At 47.7% G+C, this 19,292-nt stretch overlaps 1 protein-coding gene and 1 pseudogene across 2 annotated transcripts; one reads left to right on the top strand and one right to left on the bottom strand.

Moving 5' to 3' along the window:
* Nucleotides 1-6,540: 6,540 nt before the first annotated feature.
* On the bottom strand, nt 6,541-12,238 carry LOC308416306 (large ribosomal subunit protein eL31-like; annotated as a pseudogene). Its single transcript, XR_013975680.1, has 2 exons — nt 11,949-12,238; nt 6,541-6,919 (listed from the first exon to the last, which is right to left on the bottom strand). The product of XR_013975680.1 is annotated as a large ribosomal subunit protein eL31-like (transcript).
* Nucleotides 11,570-18,828, top strand: NFKB2 (nuclear factor kappa B subunit 2). The gene is made up of 23 exons (XM_080911244.1): nt 11,570-11,664; nt 12,771-12,865; nt 13,121-13,202; nt 13,324-13,364; nt 13,597-13,695; nt 13,770-13,921; nt 14,213-14,319; nt 14,410-14,568; nt 14,788-14,892; nt 15,026-15,111; nt 15,203-15,341; nt 15,488-15,613; nt 15,723-15,932; nt 16,012-16,153; nt 16,492-16,606; nt 16,690-16,903; nt 17,056-17,225; nt 17,345-17,447; nt 17,575-17,726; nt 17,860-17,929; nt 18,130-18,302; nt 18,402-18,513; nt 18,593-18,828. Exons 2-23 carry the CDS (start codon nt 12,845-12,847, stop codon nt 18,712-18,714), a joined length of 2,700 nt encoding a protein of 899 aa, XP_080767370.1. The 5' UTR covers nt 11,570-11,664; nt 12,771-12,844; the 3' UTR covers nt 18,715-18,828.
* The last annotated feature ends 464 nt before the right edge of the window (nt 18,829-19,292 follow it).

Here is a 19,292-nt window from a genome sequence, read left to right as displayed (position 1 = left end):
ACTGCCTGGATGGATCATCTTTTCTAAAACAATAAAGACTGTGAAAAAAAAAGAAAGTTCAGGGGTGCAGAATCTGGCCCAGCAGTTAAGGGTGTTTGCTGCTCTTAAAGAGGACCTTTTTGGCTTCTAGCACCCAGACCCTCCTCTAACTCCTGCTCCTAGAGATCCAATTGTAAGGGTCTGCAAATCATTGAAGGAAGACCCCAGACTCAGAATGCAAAGACAAAGAGCATTTATTCTGCAGAAACAACCAGCATGTGGAGGTCAAGCATTCTCCAAAATGATGACCCCAGACAAAGGCACACAGGCCTTCTTATAGGGAGCTGGGGGGAACACTCTAGAAGGATTAGGTAATCCAAAATTTATCTGGTGTGTGCTGGGGACATGGAGGGGCATGGGTCACAGGTGATCAGTGGTCTACATTCCTATGTCATGAACGTTTAACCATGTTACCCAGCACAGATGGCCCATTCTGAGATACTTTCCTGTTTTTGTGGTTATCTCCTGCCTGTTCTTTGGGAGGGGGTGTTTATGATCTTGTTATGGATTTTATTAAATCTAGCACATCTATGGGGTGCTCCCAATTACTTTATAACCTTGGGTATGTCCAGCATCTGTTGGCTCTTGTACCAGATAAGCTAAGGTTGATTTTTTAACAGCCTTTGGCTGGCTTTCTTTAATTTAATTATGGTGGCTCAGTAGGCTCAGCTCTTAATGTTTCTGAGTATTTTTCTGATTCTTATTTATAAGTTTTTCTACTTTTTATCCTAAAGCTGTCCCCATTTTTCACTTTTCTCCTTCTCTTGTATCTATAAAGCCCTTGAGAAGTCAGAAAAGCCACCATGGCTATGGAGACAAGAATAAGAATTAGCGGCATGGTAATAATTATAATCTGTCTTGTGGGGCTAGAGAGATGGCTCAGTGGTTAAGAGCACTGACTGCCTTCCAGAGATCCTGAGTTCAAATCCCAGCAACCACATTGTGGCTCACAACCATCTGTAATGGGATCTGGTGCCTTCGTCTGGTGTGTCTGAGGACAGCTATAGTGTCTTTATATATAATAAACCTTTTATTAAAAATCTGTATTGTGCCAGTTTAAGTTACGTTATTTATCTTTTCCACTTCTATTTCTAACTTTAAGCCACTAAGGGTCCAAACGCTGTGACATTGTTTTGTTCATCCTATGTCACACCCCCCACCTTCTTAAGCAAATCTTCATACATCTATTATAGCAAAACATCCTTTCACATGTTTTGACAAAACTGACTTTCCAAATAAACCAGAAGTTTCCACTTCATTGGCACTGATAGATGAATGGATTAGAACTACACCTTATTTTGGATCTCATTCGTACAATATAATTTTATTAGGAGAAGCGATCTCCTAGTTTTGAGAAAATCCAAACTGTCAAATATCTTAAGTATGGTAAGCAAAGTCATTGTCATGGAAAAGAATTATAGGCAGAACCAAGCTAATTCTGAAAGGAGGTCTAAGTCTTCTGGAATACACAAAAGATATGGCAAAGGCCGGCATTGGACTAATAAATGTAGATCAACAAGAGACAAGCACAGAAACTCCTTGTCAGGAAACACCCAGTGGGAACTCTTACAGGCCCCAATATCAGAATCAAATCAGCCATCTCAGGTCAGCAGCAGCGAAACTCATCCACAGAACACTTAAGCAACACTGTCTGAAGATAGACATTAAAAACCCAGTTATCAAAGTCAGAACAACTTAAATAGATAAAGCAGAAAACCCAGAAGAAACCAAAAACAAAAAACAAACAAAAAAAAAAAAAAACAAAAAAAAAGTATTTTGGCAAATTTCTATAGATGATCAGAAGTCAAAACTAAGGTACTTATAAATAATATTGAAACTGAGGGAATAGTAGTAGACTATTGAAAGGACGTAACCATAATCTCACCAAAATCTTGGCCTCCAGATTGGGCTCTTCAAGAGGGAGATATTCTATTTCAAGGGAATGAAACTTGATCCCAGATGAAGCAAAGTATGAATGGCTAAAATGTGCAGGGCTTAAAGGGCAAATGGGGAAATTAAAGCCAGATGTGGCTGATATAGACATGAATTTATGGAGAGATCTATTTAAACATGGGAAGCACAGATTAGCATTTCTCCAGCATCAGAGACAAACTTTACACATGAGATATTCTTGATGAAGTATTGGGAAAAATTATCAAGAACAGCCACAGAGTACCCAAGGTGTCCATAAATAGGATACAATGGAGACTGGTTCTCCCATTTTATCTGCGGGAGCCATTGTTGGCAGAACACCAATGGCCTAACCACTACGGTGGATGACTGAACAACCAATTTGGGTAGAACAATGGCCTATGATAAAGAAAAATTACAGGCACTAGTGCAACTCGTCCAAGAACAGCTGGAGGTGCCACATATAGAGAAGTCCACCAGCCCTTGGAATTCTCCTCATTTGTCATTTTAAAAAATCTGAAAAATGAGGCTATTAACAGATCTGAGTAAATCAATAAAATCCCTCAGCCAATGGGCTCTTTACATTCTAGAATCCCATTACCTGCCTTGTTACCTAAGACATGGCCTACTATAGTGATTTATTTTAAAATTTTCCTTTTTACAATCTTTTTGCAAGAGTATGCTAAAAATTTGCTTTCACTGTGCCCATATTTAACCATTCCATGCCAACAAAAAGATATCATTGGAAAGTGCTTCCTCAAGCAATGTTGAATAACCCTACCTTATACCAATATTTTATACAACAGTCATTGGAGATTACTCATAAACAGTAATCTATAATTTACCAATATATGGATGATATCTTATTGGCTGATTCATATACAAATACCTTGGAAAGAATACTTGATGAACTAAAAAATAAACGTTGCCTTATTGTGGGTTACAAATTGGCCCTGAAAAAATTATAAACAGGAGATTCTTTTAATTATCTAGAAAATAAATAAGCCTACAAAAGGTTACACCACAAAAGTTAGGAGAAACTAATTAAGAACTCTTAATGAAGGCTGTAGAGATGGCTCAGTGGTTAATAGCACTGACTGCTCTTCCAGAGGTCCTGAGTTCAAATTCTAGAGAACACATGGTGGCTCACAACCATCTGTAGTGGGATCTGATGTCCTCTTCTGGTGTGTCTGAAGATAGCTACAGTGTACTCATATACATTAAAAAAATAAATCTTCAAAAGAAAAAAAAATAACTCTTAATGATTTCCAGAAATTATTGGGAGATATTAACTAGTTTAGGCCTATGATTGGCTTGGCTACTCAAGAGCTGAGTAATTTATTTAAAACCTTACAAGATGATAAAGATTTAAATATCCCCAAAAAAAAAAAAAAAAAAAAAAAAAAACTATTAACTGAGACTGAAAAGGAGTTGGCTGTGATAGAAAGGAAACTACAGGGGGCTGGATAGATGGCTCAGTGATTAAGAGCACTGACTGCTCTCCAGAGGTCCTGAGTTCAAATCCCATTAACCACATGGTGGCTCACAACCACCTATAATAATATCTGATGCCTTCTTCTGGTGTGTTTGAGGACAGCTACAGTGTCCTTATAGATAATAAATAAATCCTTTTGAAAAAAAAAAAAAAAAAGGAAGAAAACTAGAGATGTACATCTAGATCATATTGGTCCACAGATAGCCTGCATCTTCTATTGTACTCTACTCTGGAATTCTTATGCAGAGAGAAGATCATATCTTAGAATGGTTATTTTTAGCACACAGAGTAAAAAAAAAATTAAAGACCTATGTCAAAAAAGGTTTCTGAATTGATTCTGAAAGGAAAAGCAAGTCTTTATCAATTAGCAGGAATAGATCCAGCAAAAATTGTGATACCTTTTACTAATGCAGAAATTACCTCATTATGAGCAAAAGATAAACAGGGGTAAATAGCTTGCAGTAATTTTTTTGGAAGAAACTAACAACAAATATGCTAAAAGTAAATGACTTCAAGTATGTGAAAAGAAATTATTGGATTCTCCCTCATAGAATGAAAAGGACACCAACTTCTGGAGCCCCTACATTCTATACTGATGCAAATAAATAAGGAAACAAGTTATAAGTTGTAAACTATATAAATTAAAACCAGAGTTGCATACTGTTCTTATGGTATTATTAGATTTACCAGACTCTTTTAATATAGTTACTGACTCTCAAAAAGCAGAAAGCATTATTTTACATATAGAAACTGCTAAATTTATTCTGGATGATTCAGAATTAACTCCACTATTTATTCATCTACAACAAGTAAGCTGAAATACAAATGACCATTTCTTTTAAAAATTTATTTTATTTATATGAGTACACTGAAGCTGTCTTCATACACACCAGAAAAGGGCATCAGATTCCATTACAGATGGTTGTGAGCCATCATGTAGTTGCTGGAAATTGAACTCAGGACCTCTGGAAGAGCAGTCAGTGCTCTTAACCACTGAGCCACCTCTCCAGTCCGAATTTTATTTGTTTTTTTTTTTTAAAAAAAAAAAAAACACATGTTAACAGCAAAGGTATAAGGAAATTTTGTTCTATCTCTTGGAAACAAGCCAAGGAAATTATAAGGAAATATCCTACTGATTCTTTGTATAACCAAACTCCATTACTTGCAGGGAGTAACACAAGGTACCCAAAAAGATAATATTTGACAAATCGATGTGTTTCGTTTTGCAAAGCTTGGAAAATTAAGGTTTGTGCACCATACCATAAAAACATATTCAGGATTTCAATGGGCAACTGCTTTATGTTCTGTAAAGGCTGTTTCTGTAATTAGACGTTTATTAGAAGTCTGACTGTCATGGCCTTACCTGTATAAACTAAGACTGACAATGCTACAGTTTATGTCTGTCATAAAAATGAAATTTTTTTACATATTATAATATAGAACGTATTGGGGGTAGAGTGATGGCTCGAGGATTAAGAGCACTGTCTGCTCCTCCAGAGGACCCTAGTTCAATTCCCAGAACCCACATGGCAGCTCACAACTGTCTGTAACTCCAGTTTCAGGAGCTCTGACACCTTTGCAGAGACAACGAACATAAAATAAAAAATAAAATTTGAAAAATTTTAAAAATATATAAAGTATATTAAAGATATACACAGAATCCTACAGGACAAGCAGTTGTAGAGACATCTGGATACATTAAAGGAGACGCTTGACAAACAGAAGGGGTAACAAAGCAGAGACAGACTACATAATGCTTTATTAACTTTAAGTTTTCCAAATGCTAATGAGCAAGAACAACAGCTGTTGAAAGACAATGGATTATGGGGAAAATTACTGGGGAATTAGACCACCCTATCTGTTTTAAAGATGCCTTAACTTCAGAATGGAAGGAAGGAAATGTGTTGTGTTAAAGAAGAGGTTTTGCCTTTGTTTCAATAGGAAAAGAAAAATATGGATTCCAACAAAATTAATAAGGATTATATTTGACCAGGCGAGACCTCCTGAAAAATCCTGGCTGCAGACATGAAGGAAAAAAAAAAAAAAGAAAACAAGAACAACCACAAAACAGGGAACATGAACACTCACCCCTCTACACGGTATATATATACATATATGTAATTTTCTGATGAATGGAACAAAGTTCAAACATACCTGCAGAAGCTTCATATACATACAGATCTGATTGATGAAAGAACAATTTTCAAACAACTTATTTGTTCTCCCATAGCTTTTATCTCCCAGCAAAAATCTCTCCAGCAGCATGAAATTGCAATATGATTATGTTCTAGTTTTCTTTTAGTGAATGACTATGAGAAACAGTATGTTCCCTAATACCTTTACAAGAAAAAAACATTACTTAGTACAGGTAAAGAAAACAAATTATTCCCCAAGAACCCACGTACATTTGTAACTAAGCAACTATTAGAGATAAATAAAGTCTGAGCAAACTCGGGAGTTTTCTCGGCTCGTTGCTCTTACAGGCAGACAGCAGTGGCAGTCACAAAGAAAGGATTAATTATTATTTATCTTTAAAAGTAATCTTATGAGAATCTTTAAAGAATCATGAATCTTTTATATAAAAATCTGTCATATCTGTTTTAAATCCTCAGAATGTACATCTGCTCATCAGCAATTCTCATGAAATCATTATCAGGAAGCTGCGGGTAAAAATGGGTATAAGAAATTAATCCTCACCAGCCCAGCCTCGGTGACAGTCACGTCAGCTAGTACTGCCATTGTTTTTGTTCTGGGACAAAGTTCCTAGCTTAACTAATAAGAGTGTGCCTGTCTGAACTTCACATTGTTCCCTAAAGTTTCCTACATCAGAGTGAGTAGCAAGAACATCTTAACCTAGCTTCACTATTTTTCCAAATGCTTTCTAAGGGTGGTGGTCATTGCGGATGATCTATGTCTTTAAATTCTTTCCTACGGTAGTGACTGAGTCATTAATCTGTTCCAGCAGCAATGTCTGAAAAAGATCAAGCACTATTGTTGTGTGTAGGCTTCTGTTTTTCAAAACCTACTTTAATAAGGATTCTTTTTTTTTTTTTTTTTTGGAGGCAATGCTGCATTTTTATTTGACATTCAGCAGGTTAGTTCTCATCCACATTGACTGTCTGTAGATTTTTGAATGTGGTAACAGGCACATATGTTACCAATGTGTAGAGCTTGTTTGGTGAATCCTCATCTTCATTATGTTTTCTGGACAAACGTACTCGGATGCGATATGGAACATTCCTTATTCCTTTGGCCCAGACAGCTTTATTGAGTCGGGTATCAATGCGCACATATGGAGTCCCCATTTCCTTCATGGCAAATTTCCGAATTTCTTTCAGTGCCCGAGGAGCACGCTTCTTGAAGCCACTCCATGGATGCGCTTGTGAATGCTGATGGTGGATTCCCGGGTCACCACCCCGTTAATGGCAGAACGGCCTTTCTTCTCGCCAGCCTTCTTTGCGGGAGCCATTCACTCTACCGGGCCCAAACAGGAAAAGCTTTAATAAGGATTCTTAAATGCTTCAGTGACAGAGTATCATCAGCAAAGACCAGTGTCACAGAGGCCCAAGGAAGTCCAGCAAGGTGAACCAATACCAAAGTGCCATCCACTGTCTGCTGGGATATACTTATATTCTTTCCAAAAATCACGTGTCCCCTCAAGCGTCCACTCCGTCCACTCCATCAAAACATCACATGCCCTTTTCCCAGGCAGCTTCCAGAAAAACACAATGTGTCTGTTCTCAGCAAAACATCCTTGCCTGTGTCTGCTTCTACAAAGCATCCCCTTATAAGACAGCTTCCAGAAAAACTTCCCCTGACACAACTGAGTCTCCAAAGAAACCAAAAATTTCCACTGAAATTGTGACTGCCAATGATGCTGCCCAGTGAGGGGCTAAAAGCCCCCTTAGAGTTTTTATACAATTCTTAGATTAAGAGGGTTGTGAGGGCAACAAACAGAACAGAACTCCATAACAGCTTGAAGTCTCAGGACACAGGGTCCTTGGGGCCATGCCTCTCTGAGGTACACCCATAATGGGTGTGCTAACCATTGGGCAACATTCCATGAGTTCTAAGGTTTCCTGCATGGCCCTCGGCAACATTCCATACAAGTGTTAATGCAGAAATGTGTATTACCTTTAAGAGTTTACGTGTTCACCGAGAAAAACAGCCAGACACCAGCGAGTTAAAGCAGCAACAGGATTGACCCTCAAGGATGCTGAGATGCTGAGACATATTTATTCCAGCATCCTGTTTGATCCAGCCTCAGACTGCCTTAGTTGCTGTCTCATCAAAACTTGTTTCCAGGACAGCTTCAAAATGGTCAAGGTCAACTCCTGTTAAACCAGCCCCTCAGACAGTTCCAGACAGAACTTCAGTTAGGCCCTGAACCTTAGCACACAGAGACCGGACAACAAATGTAACAGCTAGCTAGTTGTTAATGGTCTTGGTCAGGAAGGATACAAAGTCAAGGAGATCAGATTCATGGGTTTCTCTTTCTTTTTTTTTTTTTTTTCCCCTTTATCCTTTCTCTCGTATCTAATGTTAGGAGAAAAGAAGGGAAAGGGGATGAAAAGAAAATGGGGTAATATATGAACTAAAGAGCACCGACTAGACAAATATTTTATATCAGTATGGATTTTATATATTGATATGAATTTGAGGTTACCTTTGCTACTACATACTGTATATATGTTTCAACTCTTGTATAAATACTGAACCTGTGCCTGTACAACTCCCTTAAAAAGGCAATGGGAAGCTCTAGTTCTTTTGAAAGCTGCCATTAGAAAATGTTGAGGATAATTATAAAATTCAAGCTAGTAGTTAGTCATTCAAGCTTATGATGATATCAGACACTAGTATGATTAATTACAGAAATATGTTTCCTAGGTTGAATAGATATTGAACAGCTAGAAACAAGCAATGTTTGCCTATTCAAATACACTACAGATAGATGGTCTTCAAAGCCCTCAGAGATCTACAGAATATGGCATTTTAAAATGTTTTACTGAGGGCTGGAGAGATGACTCAGTGGTTAAGAGCAATGGCTGTTCTTCCAGAGGTCCTGAGTTCAATTCCCAGCAACCGCATGGTGGCTCACAGCTGTCTGTAATGGATTCTGATATCCTCTTCTGGTGTGTCTGAAGACAGCGACAGTGTACTCATACATAAAATAAATAAATCTTTAAAAATGTTTTATTGATAAAATGTTTTTGTTTGTTTGCTTTTTGACAAGGAGACACAGCAGCCCCATCCCATCTCAACAAAGGTGATGAGCATAGAAGACCCTTCATGTAGAATTTGCTTCAGGCTGCCACTGGGCAGGAATCTGCTCTTGCCTCAGCTGCAGTCAGCATGCGTTCTAAGCTGTGGACGAGCAGGCCACGGAAGACGCTGACTGCCAAGCTTTGCCAGGACAAGGTAGGCAAATCTTTCATAATTCCTGCTTCACAAAAAAGTCTGTCAGATGTTGGGACAGGAGGCCAGAGAAAATGCTCCAACAATGCAGAGAAACCTTGACTGACTGTCCAGGCATCCGGCCCTCTGTCGTTTCTATAGTCTTGGAATCTGCTTGCTCTGTATGTCCTATCTACTCAGGCATATTTACTCCTCAGATCTGTGGTGGAGCTGAAGACTAGATAGTTAGTCTCAAAACTAAGCTTAAGTTATTTAGGATTTAAATATAGAACTTTGAACTCACCAAAATGGGATAGATAATAAAGTGCTTTCTCCACAGTTGACTGGACATTGTGAATGTTATTTTTACCTGATAGTTTTTATAACTGCTATTATTGTATATAGTTTATCAATATGAGAAAGAGCCTGTATTGGACTAAAATGCAAAAATGTCAGGGAATGATTCTGTGCACTGTGTATTCAGATGCTGATCGTTGTGCCCAGAGGTCTGGTTGCAGTCCAGATGTTTGATTGTCAAGCATCTTCTGTCTCGATGTTGTGTGAAAATTGATTCCCATCACCTCTGCTTGGTTAAAAAAGAGCTGACCCGCCCATAGCTGGGCAGGAGAGGAGGAGGTGGACTTCTGATCCCAGAGAGGATCTCTAATGAGGACCAGCGACTGAGAGAAGGGATTTGCCATGGGAGATGCATGGGGGTGAGCAGGTGGCAGGGGTGTCACCACGAGGACACTGATGGGGCACAAGCAGCCAGAGCAAGATGAAGCTGGCAAGTAATTGGGGCATGTGGCTGGGCACTGGGCAGCCATAGATGGGTTAGAATAGGGTTAGAGTCGATGAGTATCTGCCCAGCTGCAGTGCTGAAGCTTAGAAGGGAGTCGGAGCGGGTGTAGAAAAGCCAGATTTACACACTATAGTTTCCTTGTTTGAAGCCAGCCTAGTTTACATGGTGAATCCCAGGTCAGCCAGAGCTGAGACAGCTCAGAGAGACCTGTCTCAAAAATAAATCAAACAAACCCTTCTTAAGGAGTCCGAAGGAAGTAGATGGCTGGGTTTGAGAACACCATTGACAGGGTCTCACAGTTGCTTGAGAAAACCCACTGGGAATGGAAAGGTTGCCTTACTTCCATTAAGTTCAGGGAGAGGAGCGTCATCTCAGAATCAGGAGATCATCTGCTCTCTCTCCTTCCTAGCTAATGTTTGGTTGTGTTAGGCCTCTTTGAACCTTACCTTCACCAACAGGTTAAGGGGAACATAGTTGGTGCCCATAATCGGAAATAAATGGACAATCTCAGTTGGGAGAGTTCAGGTTTTCAGGCTAGTGAAACCCAACCTGTAGTCTATGCAAATACCCTATTTTTTTTTTAAATCTAAACTGCTTGTCAAAGCATTTAGTATAAGGGTGGGGGAGATGTTGATGAAGGGCTTTCCCTTCACCTGGTGCTAGTACAAGTCCTCAGAACCGTAGGGCCAGCTGTAGGAGAGCCCTGTGCTGCTTTACAAGCCCAAGGGAGGAGGGCTCAGGAACAGAGATGCAGTGTGCACACAGCCCCCACCAGGAAAGGTGACGACCCGAGGCCCAGACAAAGTGCATGCTGGAAACTCTTGTCTGACCTGTCAGTGAAAGTGTTCTGGGGGGAAGGCAGCCAAATGTCAGTTTAGGGAGACTTATAGAGAAGATTGTATTTCTTATTTATCATTACATGGGTTTAGGGGATGGGAGTTCCTGATTTTAGACATGTGTGAGCTGTCCCACTTGGATACATCCTCTGGAAGAGCAGAAGTGCTTATGTGCTGAGCTGTCTCCCCAGCCTCCCACCCCCTTTACAACAGCAATAGCTGGGTCTCACCCATGCAAAGCACACTGCTAGCAATTTTCCACAGAGGAGGAAGTTTGAAATACACTTCTGGCATCTTTGTGTGCATGTGTGTTGACACAGGGTGGTGTCAAACTTGGGATCTTCCTGTCTCGGTTTCAAGAAAGCTGGGACTGCAGGTGCGTGTCACCACACCCGGTTGGATGCCTTTCAACTCAAATAGCTGAGACATCTGTGGTGGGTAAAGACTCCCAGCCAAACATCTTTCTTCTCTTCCTTCTTCTTTGCTGCCCCCCAGCGCATTGCTTCTCCAGCGGGTCTTCTAAAAGCCTTGGCCCTTGTGATCTCCACTTACAGAATAAACATCAAGAGTCTCCTCCTGAAGACAGGAAACTACAACTGTTGACCCCAGAGTTTCCTTGCGGCTCCAGAAAGGCCGCTAGATGGCGATCTGGGGCTGACCGCAAGATCCGACTCCTTCCTCTTCCCCTTCCCAGATAAGAGGTCCCTCTCCGGGAGGGTGACTGGAGTGTCAGGATGACCCGGTTTCCCTGGGTTTCCCCTGTTTCAGAGATAGCCAAGTTCTAGGCATGCACAGCACGAGCCAAGCGGCCCAATGGACTCCGTAGCGGTCCCGGGCAAGCCTGGAAGGGCTCAAAGATCGAGCCGCACCCTGCTTTGGGCCCGCCGTCCCGCCTCGCCAGTCCCAAGCAGAACTGGCGCTTGGTGACACCCCGCGGCCAGTCCGGGGCCAGCCTTCCCCGAAAGGGGCACGCCTACGTCGCTCCGGGTTGGCTACAAGAGTTCTGGAGTTAAACTTTCGGCCAATAAAAAAGGGGATGGGGAGTGACGCACGGGAACGTCACGGGAATTCCCCCCCCTCGGGGGGCCGAAAGGGGCTTTCCCGGCTGGAGCCCTTTGGCTGGAGAGGAGCAACGACCGGTCCAGGGAAGGGCTCGGAAAGAAGTCGGAACCAGAGCCGCCACCACGGTGAGTGGCCGGGTTCAGACCCCTGAGTGTCCAGGGACTGGAGAGGGAGGGAAGGAGGACTTTAGGTGACAGGCTGGGGCTGGACGCCACGTCCAGCGCACACAGGAATAGGACACCTTGCTACACATCGTCGACACGTATGCCTGCCCTTAGCTGGCCTGCGTACAGCCGGCCGGTGTCAGCCCCGCACTCGCCGGCAGAAGCGCGCCTGTGCACCGGCGCCTGCACCCGGACATCCAGACGTGCACGGACGTGTGCCCACACTGAGCAGCTCAAGGACTCACCTGCGTAGACGAGTGCCCACTTGCACGTGCCACGTTGCCACCACTCGCTCTCACCAGGCACACAAGACACTAGGGCTGAAAGGCATATTCCTGGAGCGGACGCACGCGCGTTACACATGGCTTTGGGGCTGGGGTCGCCGGGGAGGGGGATGCGGCCGGTTGCTCGGCCACCCGGAGCAGGTGCAGCGGGGGAATCCGGGAAGCTAAGACGTTCCGGAGTCGCTAGAGACCGTGGAGGGGGAAACTCCTTCCCTCCACCCAGCGGCCCGAATCACTTTCTCTGGGCAGAACCCCCGGAGGCCCCACTGGAAGAGCCCCCGCCTACGGGCTATTCGGAAAAGGGGCCTCCGACGGCAGGAATGTCCCCACAAAAGCCCCTGGGTGAATCAGCCGTGTCCTCCACATAGGCTGAAAATCCCAAGGTTGCTCCAGGCTGCGGAGAGGGGGCGAGGCGGGCTAGGCCCGGACTGAGCCCCAGGGGCTGCAGCGGCTGCTGGGGAACCAGGAACAGCCCGGGCCTCCCGCCCCTCCCGCCGCGGGGGCGGGGCCCCGGCGTCATTTCCAGGCCCGCCCCCTCCGGCTCCGCCTCCCCCTGGTATTTTCGGGACTTTCCTAAGCAGCACTAACTTTCTGCCCCTTCCCCGGCCCATCCCCGCTCCGGATCTCGACCTCCACCGGATCTTACCCGCCACGCCCGGACGGGCGGCTGGAGGAGATCAGACCTTCCCCCAGATCTGAACCCTTATCTCCTGCCCACCCCTATCCTCCTGTCCACCCCAAAATCCTGATCTCTTCCCCCTTCCACACCTCTCTTCACTTTAGGCGGGCGTCTGAAACTCTGGGAAGCTGAACCGGGGGCCGAAGCCACAAGACACAGCAGGGCCTAGCCCAGAAATATGGACAGTTGCTACGATCCAGTGAGTCACATTCCTGACCCTGAAAGTGGCTGGTGCCGCCTGTGTCTGATTGTCTATTGGACGCTTCTCCACTCCCCTACTTCTGCACGGCTTCAAATGGTCCTAGTCTGTCAGTCTGTGCTGTCTGCAAACCCTGCCCAGAAAGGAGCTTCCTCATAGCTTGAGAATGAGCCCAGGGAGTGACTGCAAGAGGGCTTGGGGCTTGGGGGTGGTGGACGCTTGATTCAGCTACCACCTTCTCTATCTGGACACCAGGGTCTGAATGGCATTCCCGAATATGATGATTTTGAATTCAGTCCCTCCATTGTGGAGCCCAAGGATTCAACCCCAGAGACAGGTCAGTAAGTCTTTGGCCTCCCAGTGTCTTGAAACCTAGAGGAGGGTGAGTATGTCCCCTGGAGACCCCACTGAGGGACGGTCTTAGAGACCCTGGCTCAGCAAGGCCCCTCTATTTCCAGCTGATGGTCCCTATCTGGTGATTGTGGAACAGCCCAAACAGGTGAGTGAGGTAACCCGAGATTCGGTGGCTTCAGCTGTGGGGACAAGTGATGTAGTGGGGACAACTGCCAATCGGACGGTTGATTGCTGCTGATGTGTTGGGGGGTTATGAGGAAATATACAGGAGAGAACTGCTGGTCATTGTGGTCAGTGTTGGGCAGTGGTTGCCAAGTGTGGGTGGCAGGGGGGAGTTACCTCTCCTGATCACAACGTCTCTGCCATGAAACCTTCAGCGAGGCTTCAGATTTCGATATGGCTGTGAAGGCCCCTCCCATGGGGGTCTGCCCGGTGCCTCCAGTGAGAAGGGCCGGAAGACCTACCCTACTGTTAAGGTGAGCTCAGATGACAATGGTGGGTAGGGAGAGTGTATCCAGGGCTACTCCTGATGACCCTCTGCCCTTCTCAGATCTGTAACTACGAGGGGCCGGCCAAGATTGAGGTGGACCTGGTGACACACAGTGACCCACCCCGTGCGCATGCCCATAGCCTGGTGGGCAAGCAGTGTTCAGAGCTAGGAGTATGTGCAGTGTCTGTAGGACCCAAGGACATGACTGCTCAGTAGGTGTCCCTACCTCTGCACCCCCCCCCTGGGATGCCCACTGCCTGCCAGTCTTAGGTCTCGACCCATCTGTGTGACTAGCACACAAAGCGGGGAGATTTCCTTTGGCCCCAGAACCCCAGGGCTCGACTATAAAGAACAGTTTCCTTGGAGAATAGAGCCAGAATGAGCCTGGCCATGGCGGGGGGGGGGGGGGGTGCTGGGAGGGAAGGGGCCAGGGGGTATTTATTGTCTCAGGACTCAGGAGGAAAGAGCTCAGTGGTCAAAGCCCTCCTCCTTGTCCTCTCCAGATTTAATAATCTGGGTGTCCTGCATGTCACCAAAAAGAACATGATGGAGATTATGATTCAAAAACTTCAGAGGCAGCGGCTCCGCTCCAAGCCTCAGGGCCTCACAGGTACGTACGGTACCACGGGGTGGTCCCAGAGGTGTTTTGAGAGGAGCCCGGAAAAAGGAGCTCAGAGCTAACACCGTGTTGCCCATCCAGAGGCCGAGAGGCAGGAACTGGAGCAGGAGGCCAAGGAACTGAAGAAAGTCATGGATCTGAGTATTGTACGGCTACGCTTCACAGCTTTCCTTCGAGCTAGCGATGGCTCCTTCTCCTTGCCCTTGAAGCCTGTGATCTCCCAGCCCATCCATGACAGCAGTGAGTATTCTTCGGGGTGTCCAGTGTGGGTACCCAAAAGAGCACTTGAGATACCTTCAAGCTCTGGGGTTTGAACCTGGCCCTGCTGCGTGCGTGCATGAGTGTAAGTGTGGCCTCTGAATTGGTAAATGACAACACCGCATTTCCTGAAGTTTGAGAATGACCCTGTTGAGTCCCCGATCCCATCGATGTGTCCCTAACCCATTCCCCACCTTGTAGAGTCTCCAGGGGCCTCAAACCTGAAGATTTCCCGAATGGACAAGACAGCAGGTTCGGTGCGTGGTGGAGATGAAGTTTATTTGCTCTGTGATAAGGTGCAGAAAGGTAAGACAGAGCCCTCTCCGGGCGGGGAAACCTTGGCTGGAAGGCTTAAGGGCCAGGGCAGTTTCGGAACAAACGCACTGGGCCTGCAGGTTCTCTCTCCCTGTGGCTAAGGAAGCTTCACTTGTCTCTCTAGATGACATTGAAGTTCGGTTCTATGAGGATGATGAGAACGGATGGCAAGCCTTTGGGGACTTCTCTCCCACTGACGTTCATAAACAGGTACCGAGGGACTAGGGCCTGTCTGTCTGGGAGACCCAGCCATGAAGAGGCCTCACTGACTCGATGTCCCTCTCCCCACCCTCCACCCCAGTATGCCATTGTGTTCCGGACGCCGCCCTATCACAAGATGAAGATTGAGAGGCCTGTAACTGTGTTCCTGCAGCTGAAACGCAAGCGTGGGGGCGATGTCTCCGACTCCAAACAGTTCACGTATTATCCTCTGGTGGAAGGTGGGTTGGGCTTCAGCATTCCCAAAGGCTGGACGGAGAGAGGTGGTCCTGGAGGTGGCCTAGAGTTGGCTCCCGGGAGCCGGCTTGAGGAATGTAGGGTCCGACCCATATTGGGTTTTAGCACCCCGTTTCCCTTTTCCTTCCAGACAAGGAGGAAGTGCAGAGGAAGCGGAGAAAGGCTTTGCCCACCTTCTCCCAGCCCTTCGGAGGTGGATCCCACATGGGTGGAGGTTCTGGGGGCTCCGCTGGGGGTTATGGAGGCGCTGGAGGAGGTGAGCAGGTGCCCGTGGCAGGGAGAGAGGTGGAGGAGATAAGGCGAAGTTAGGAGAGAAATCTAGGAGAGTCCTGGCTGGCACCTCACAGACTTCACCATGCCCACAGGTGGCAGCCTCGGCTTTTTCTCCTCCTCCTTGGCCTACAGCCCCTACCAATCCGGTGCAGCCCCAATGGTCTGCTACCCCGGTGGGGGAGGTGGGGCTCAGATGGCCAGCTCTGAACGGGACACAGATGCTAGTGAGGAGGCGGAGCAGCCCAGAGCGCCCCCCGAAGCCCCCCAGGGCGAACCGCAGGCCCTCAACACGTTGCAGCGAGGTGCGTCTCGGGAACGCTGGGGGCGGGCGGGCGCCAGGCTGGGGATCTGACCCGCACCCACACGCCCTGTCGCCCCTAGCTCGCGAGTACAACGCGCGCCTGTTCGGTCTGGCGCAGCGCAGCGCCCGAGCGTTGCTGGACTACGGCATCACCGCGGACGCGCGTGCTCTGCTAGCGGGACAGCGCCACCTGCTGATGGCACAGGACGAGAACGGAGACACGTAAGCCACCACAGGACTGGCGTCTGTGGGACCTCCAGGGGCTGGGGTCTTCTTCTACCAGGTCTAGAGGTTCAGATAGAGGAATCTGCAAAGAGCCAAACCCTAGATTTGGACAGATCTGATCTCAGGCCCTCCCTGTTTTCTAGTTCTGTTCAAGATATTTACTCTCTCTGACCTTCAATGTTATTAGCTGTGAAGGAGCAAGGCGGAACAAAAGATTAAGATGGTGGCATTCAGGGCCACAGTAAAGAAGACAGAGGAGGTGCGGAGTTTTGAGGGCAGATGATGCTCTAGGTGGCTGGGTTTCTGAGGTCAAAGTCTCACTCTCCAATCCCTAGGCCACTGCACCTGGCCATTATCCACGGGCAGACGGGTGTCATTGAGCAGATAGCCCATGTCATGTATCATGCTCAGTACCTCGGGGTTATCAACCTCACCAACCACCTGCACCAGGTAAGGGGAAGCCTCCGGTGAGAGGCTGAAGGCAGGGAGTCCGAAGCTGGAGTAGGCTCGGCTCACTCCGCCTTTCTCACCAGACGCCTCTGCACCTGGCAGTGATCACTGGGCAGACAAGGGTGGTGAGCTTCCTGCTGCAGGTGGGAGCAGACCCCACCCTGCTGGATCGGCACGGAGACTCAGCTATCCACTTGGCTCTCCGGGCAGGTGCTGCAGCCCCAGCCCTGTTGCAGACACTGTTACACAGTGGAGCCCGTGCTGTGCCCCAAGTATTGCACATGCCTGATTTTGAGGGTAAGTTTTCGACCTCCTCCAGTCCTGGGGACAAGGGTAGGAACCGAGGACTGTATGTGATCAATAAACGTGAGTGGTGTGTGCCTGGTCGGAGCTCGTCTGGAGGCCATTTTGAGGGTCAAAGCTGCAGGCTGAGTGTGCTGTCTCTTTAGGACTGTACCCAGTACACCTGGCAGTCCATGCCCGAAGCCCTGAGTGCTTGGACCTGTTAGTTGACTGTGGAGCTGAAGTGGAGGCAGCAGAGAGGCAAGGGGGCCGAACCCCGCTGCATCTGGCCACAGAGATGGAAGAGCTGGGGTTGGTCACCCATCTGGTCACCAAGGTGGGAATGAGGACTATGGAAGGGATGGGGACATGGACTGTGGGAAGACCAGGAATGATGAAGTGTGTGGGGCTTGTCTAGCTGGACCATGCTGGTCACTACTTGTGCCCTGTATACAGCTCCATGCTAATGTGAATGCCCGGACCTTTGCTGGAAACACACCCCTCCACCTGGCAGCCGGACTTGGATCCCCAACCCTCACCCGCCTCCTCCTAAAGGCTGGTCAGTTTCACCCTTGGTGTATGAACAGGGCAAGAGAGAGAAAGGGGCACCTCCCAGCTCCTCACTGTTCAGTCTTCAATGTAAGAACCTCCACTAGTCTCTCCTGAGGACTGCCTCCCTCCTCCAGGTGCTGACATCCACGCTGAGAACGAAGAGCCTGTATGCCCACTGCCCTCACCCCCCACCTCTGGGAGTGACTCGGACTCCGAAGGGCCTGAGAGGGACACCCAAAGAAACTTCCGAGGCCACACCCCTCTTGACCTCACTTGCAGTACCAAGGTGAGGCCATCGCTGCAATGGACGTCCTGAGGTGGGGACCAGGGACCTTCTGAGAGTGAGGATGTGGGCCAGATCATGGACTTAGGGAAAGCTGGGCTTAAGGTCCAGATGACAGTCAACACCATCTCCCCAGGTGAAGACTCTGCTGCTAAATGCTGCTCAGAACATCTCGGAGCCACCCTTGGCCCCACCCAGCCCTGCAGGTGAGGTGGTAGTGGCCTTAGGCACCTCCTTCCAGAGATGATCTCCTCAGGGACTTTGGCAGGCACTTCCTTTCTCTAGCCCCTCTTCCGTCCATGTCCTGTTGACCTGTCTGCTGTGTCTGTCAGGTTATCAGGGAGAAAAGCTGTGTCCCAGGTACACACCTCCTAGCTAACTCACAGGTCTGTCTTTGTCCCCTCAGGGCCAGGGCTGTCACTGGGGGATACAGCCCTGCAGGACCTGGAGCAACTGCTCGATGGGCCAGAAGCCCAGGGCAGCTGGGCGGAACTGGCGGAGAGGCTGGGGCTGAGGAGCCTGGTGGACACGTACAGGAAGACCCCCTCCCCCAGTGGCAGTCTCCTTCGTAGTTACAAGGTGAGGTAGCCTGTATCCTGGCCAGAGTCCCCTCCCCCCCAAGACTTCCTGCACCACACCCTAAACATCACTCAGACCCCTGCCTCCTTTTCTCATCAGCTGGCTGGCGGGGACTTGGTGGGTCTGTTGGAGGCTTTGTCCGACATGGGTCTTCACGAGGGAGTAAGACTGCTGAAAGGTCCCGAGACCAGAGACAAGCTGCCCAGTACAGGTAAAGGCACCAGCTCGGAAGGTGTGTCTGGGCTGTGGGTAGGAGGCCTGAGGCTTGACTCCCCGATGTTCCCTAGCAGAGGTGAAAGAAGACAGTGCCTATGGGAGCCAGTCAGTGGAGCAGGAGGCAGAGAAGCTGTGTCCACCCCCTGAGCCTCCAGGAGGGCTGTGCCACGGGCACCCTCAGCCTCAGGTGCACTGAATGCTGCCCAGCCTCCTTCCACCTGGATCCCTCTGTACAGCATCCCTGCCTCGTTGACCTCTTATTTAAACCTGGACCCCACAGCTCAGTGGGCCAAATAAAGGGGAACACCTTCCCAACGTACGGTACGGCAACCCCAACATGATGCCTGTCCCTGTCCCTGGGTGAGAACAGAGAAGGAGGCCAGCAATTCAGAGCAGTTTTAATGAGGGTGGAGGCTGTACAAAGGGTAGGGCCCACCGAAGGAGGGAAGCAGGCAGGCGTGCCACCCCAGCCTGTGGACGGGGCCTCAACATGGACACCCTTCCTCTGTCTCTGCAAAGAGAGAGAGGTGAGCCCTTGGGGAAAAAGAGGGGGACCAGCTCAGCCCCAACTCCTGGCCTCTGTCTGAGCCAGGCCCCAGGATGGAGAGGCATTGCTGGTGTAAGGGTGGGGTAGTCTCAGCAGAAAGCAGAAACTTTATCAGGCCTCCCCCACAAAAAAAAAAAAAAAAAAAAAAAAAAAAAAAAAAGAAAGAAAGAAAAGAAAGAAAAGGAAACCCCCATCAAAAATTAGGGGCGTGGGCCCCTCCCACCCTA

Source organism: Micromys minutus (assembly GCF_963924665.1).
Source record: "Micromys minutus genome assembly, chromosome: 2".
NCBI lineage: Eukaryota > Metazoa > Chordata > Mammalia > Rodentia > Muridae > Micromys > Micromys minutus.
The sequence above is the reverse complement of the archived record's forward strand: the minus strand, read 5'-3'. Positions and strand labels throughout refer to the sequence as shown.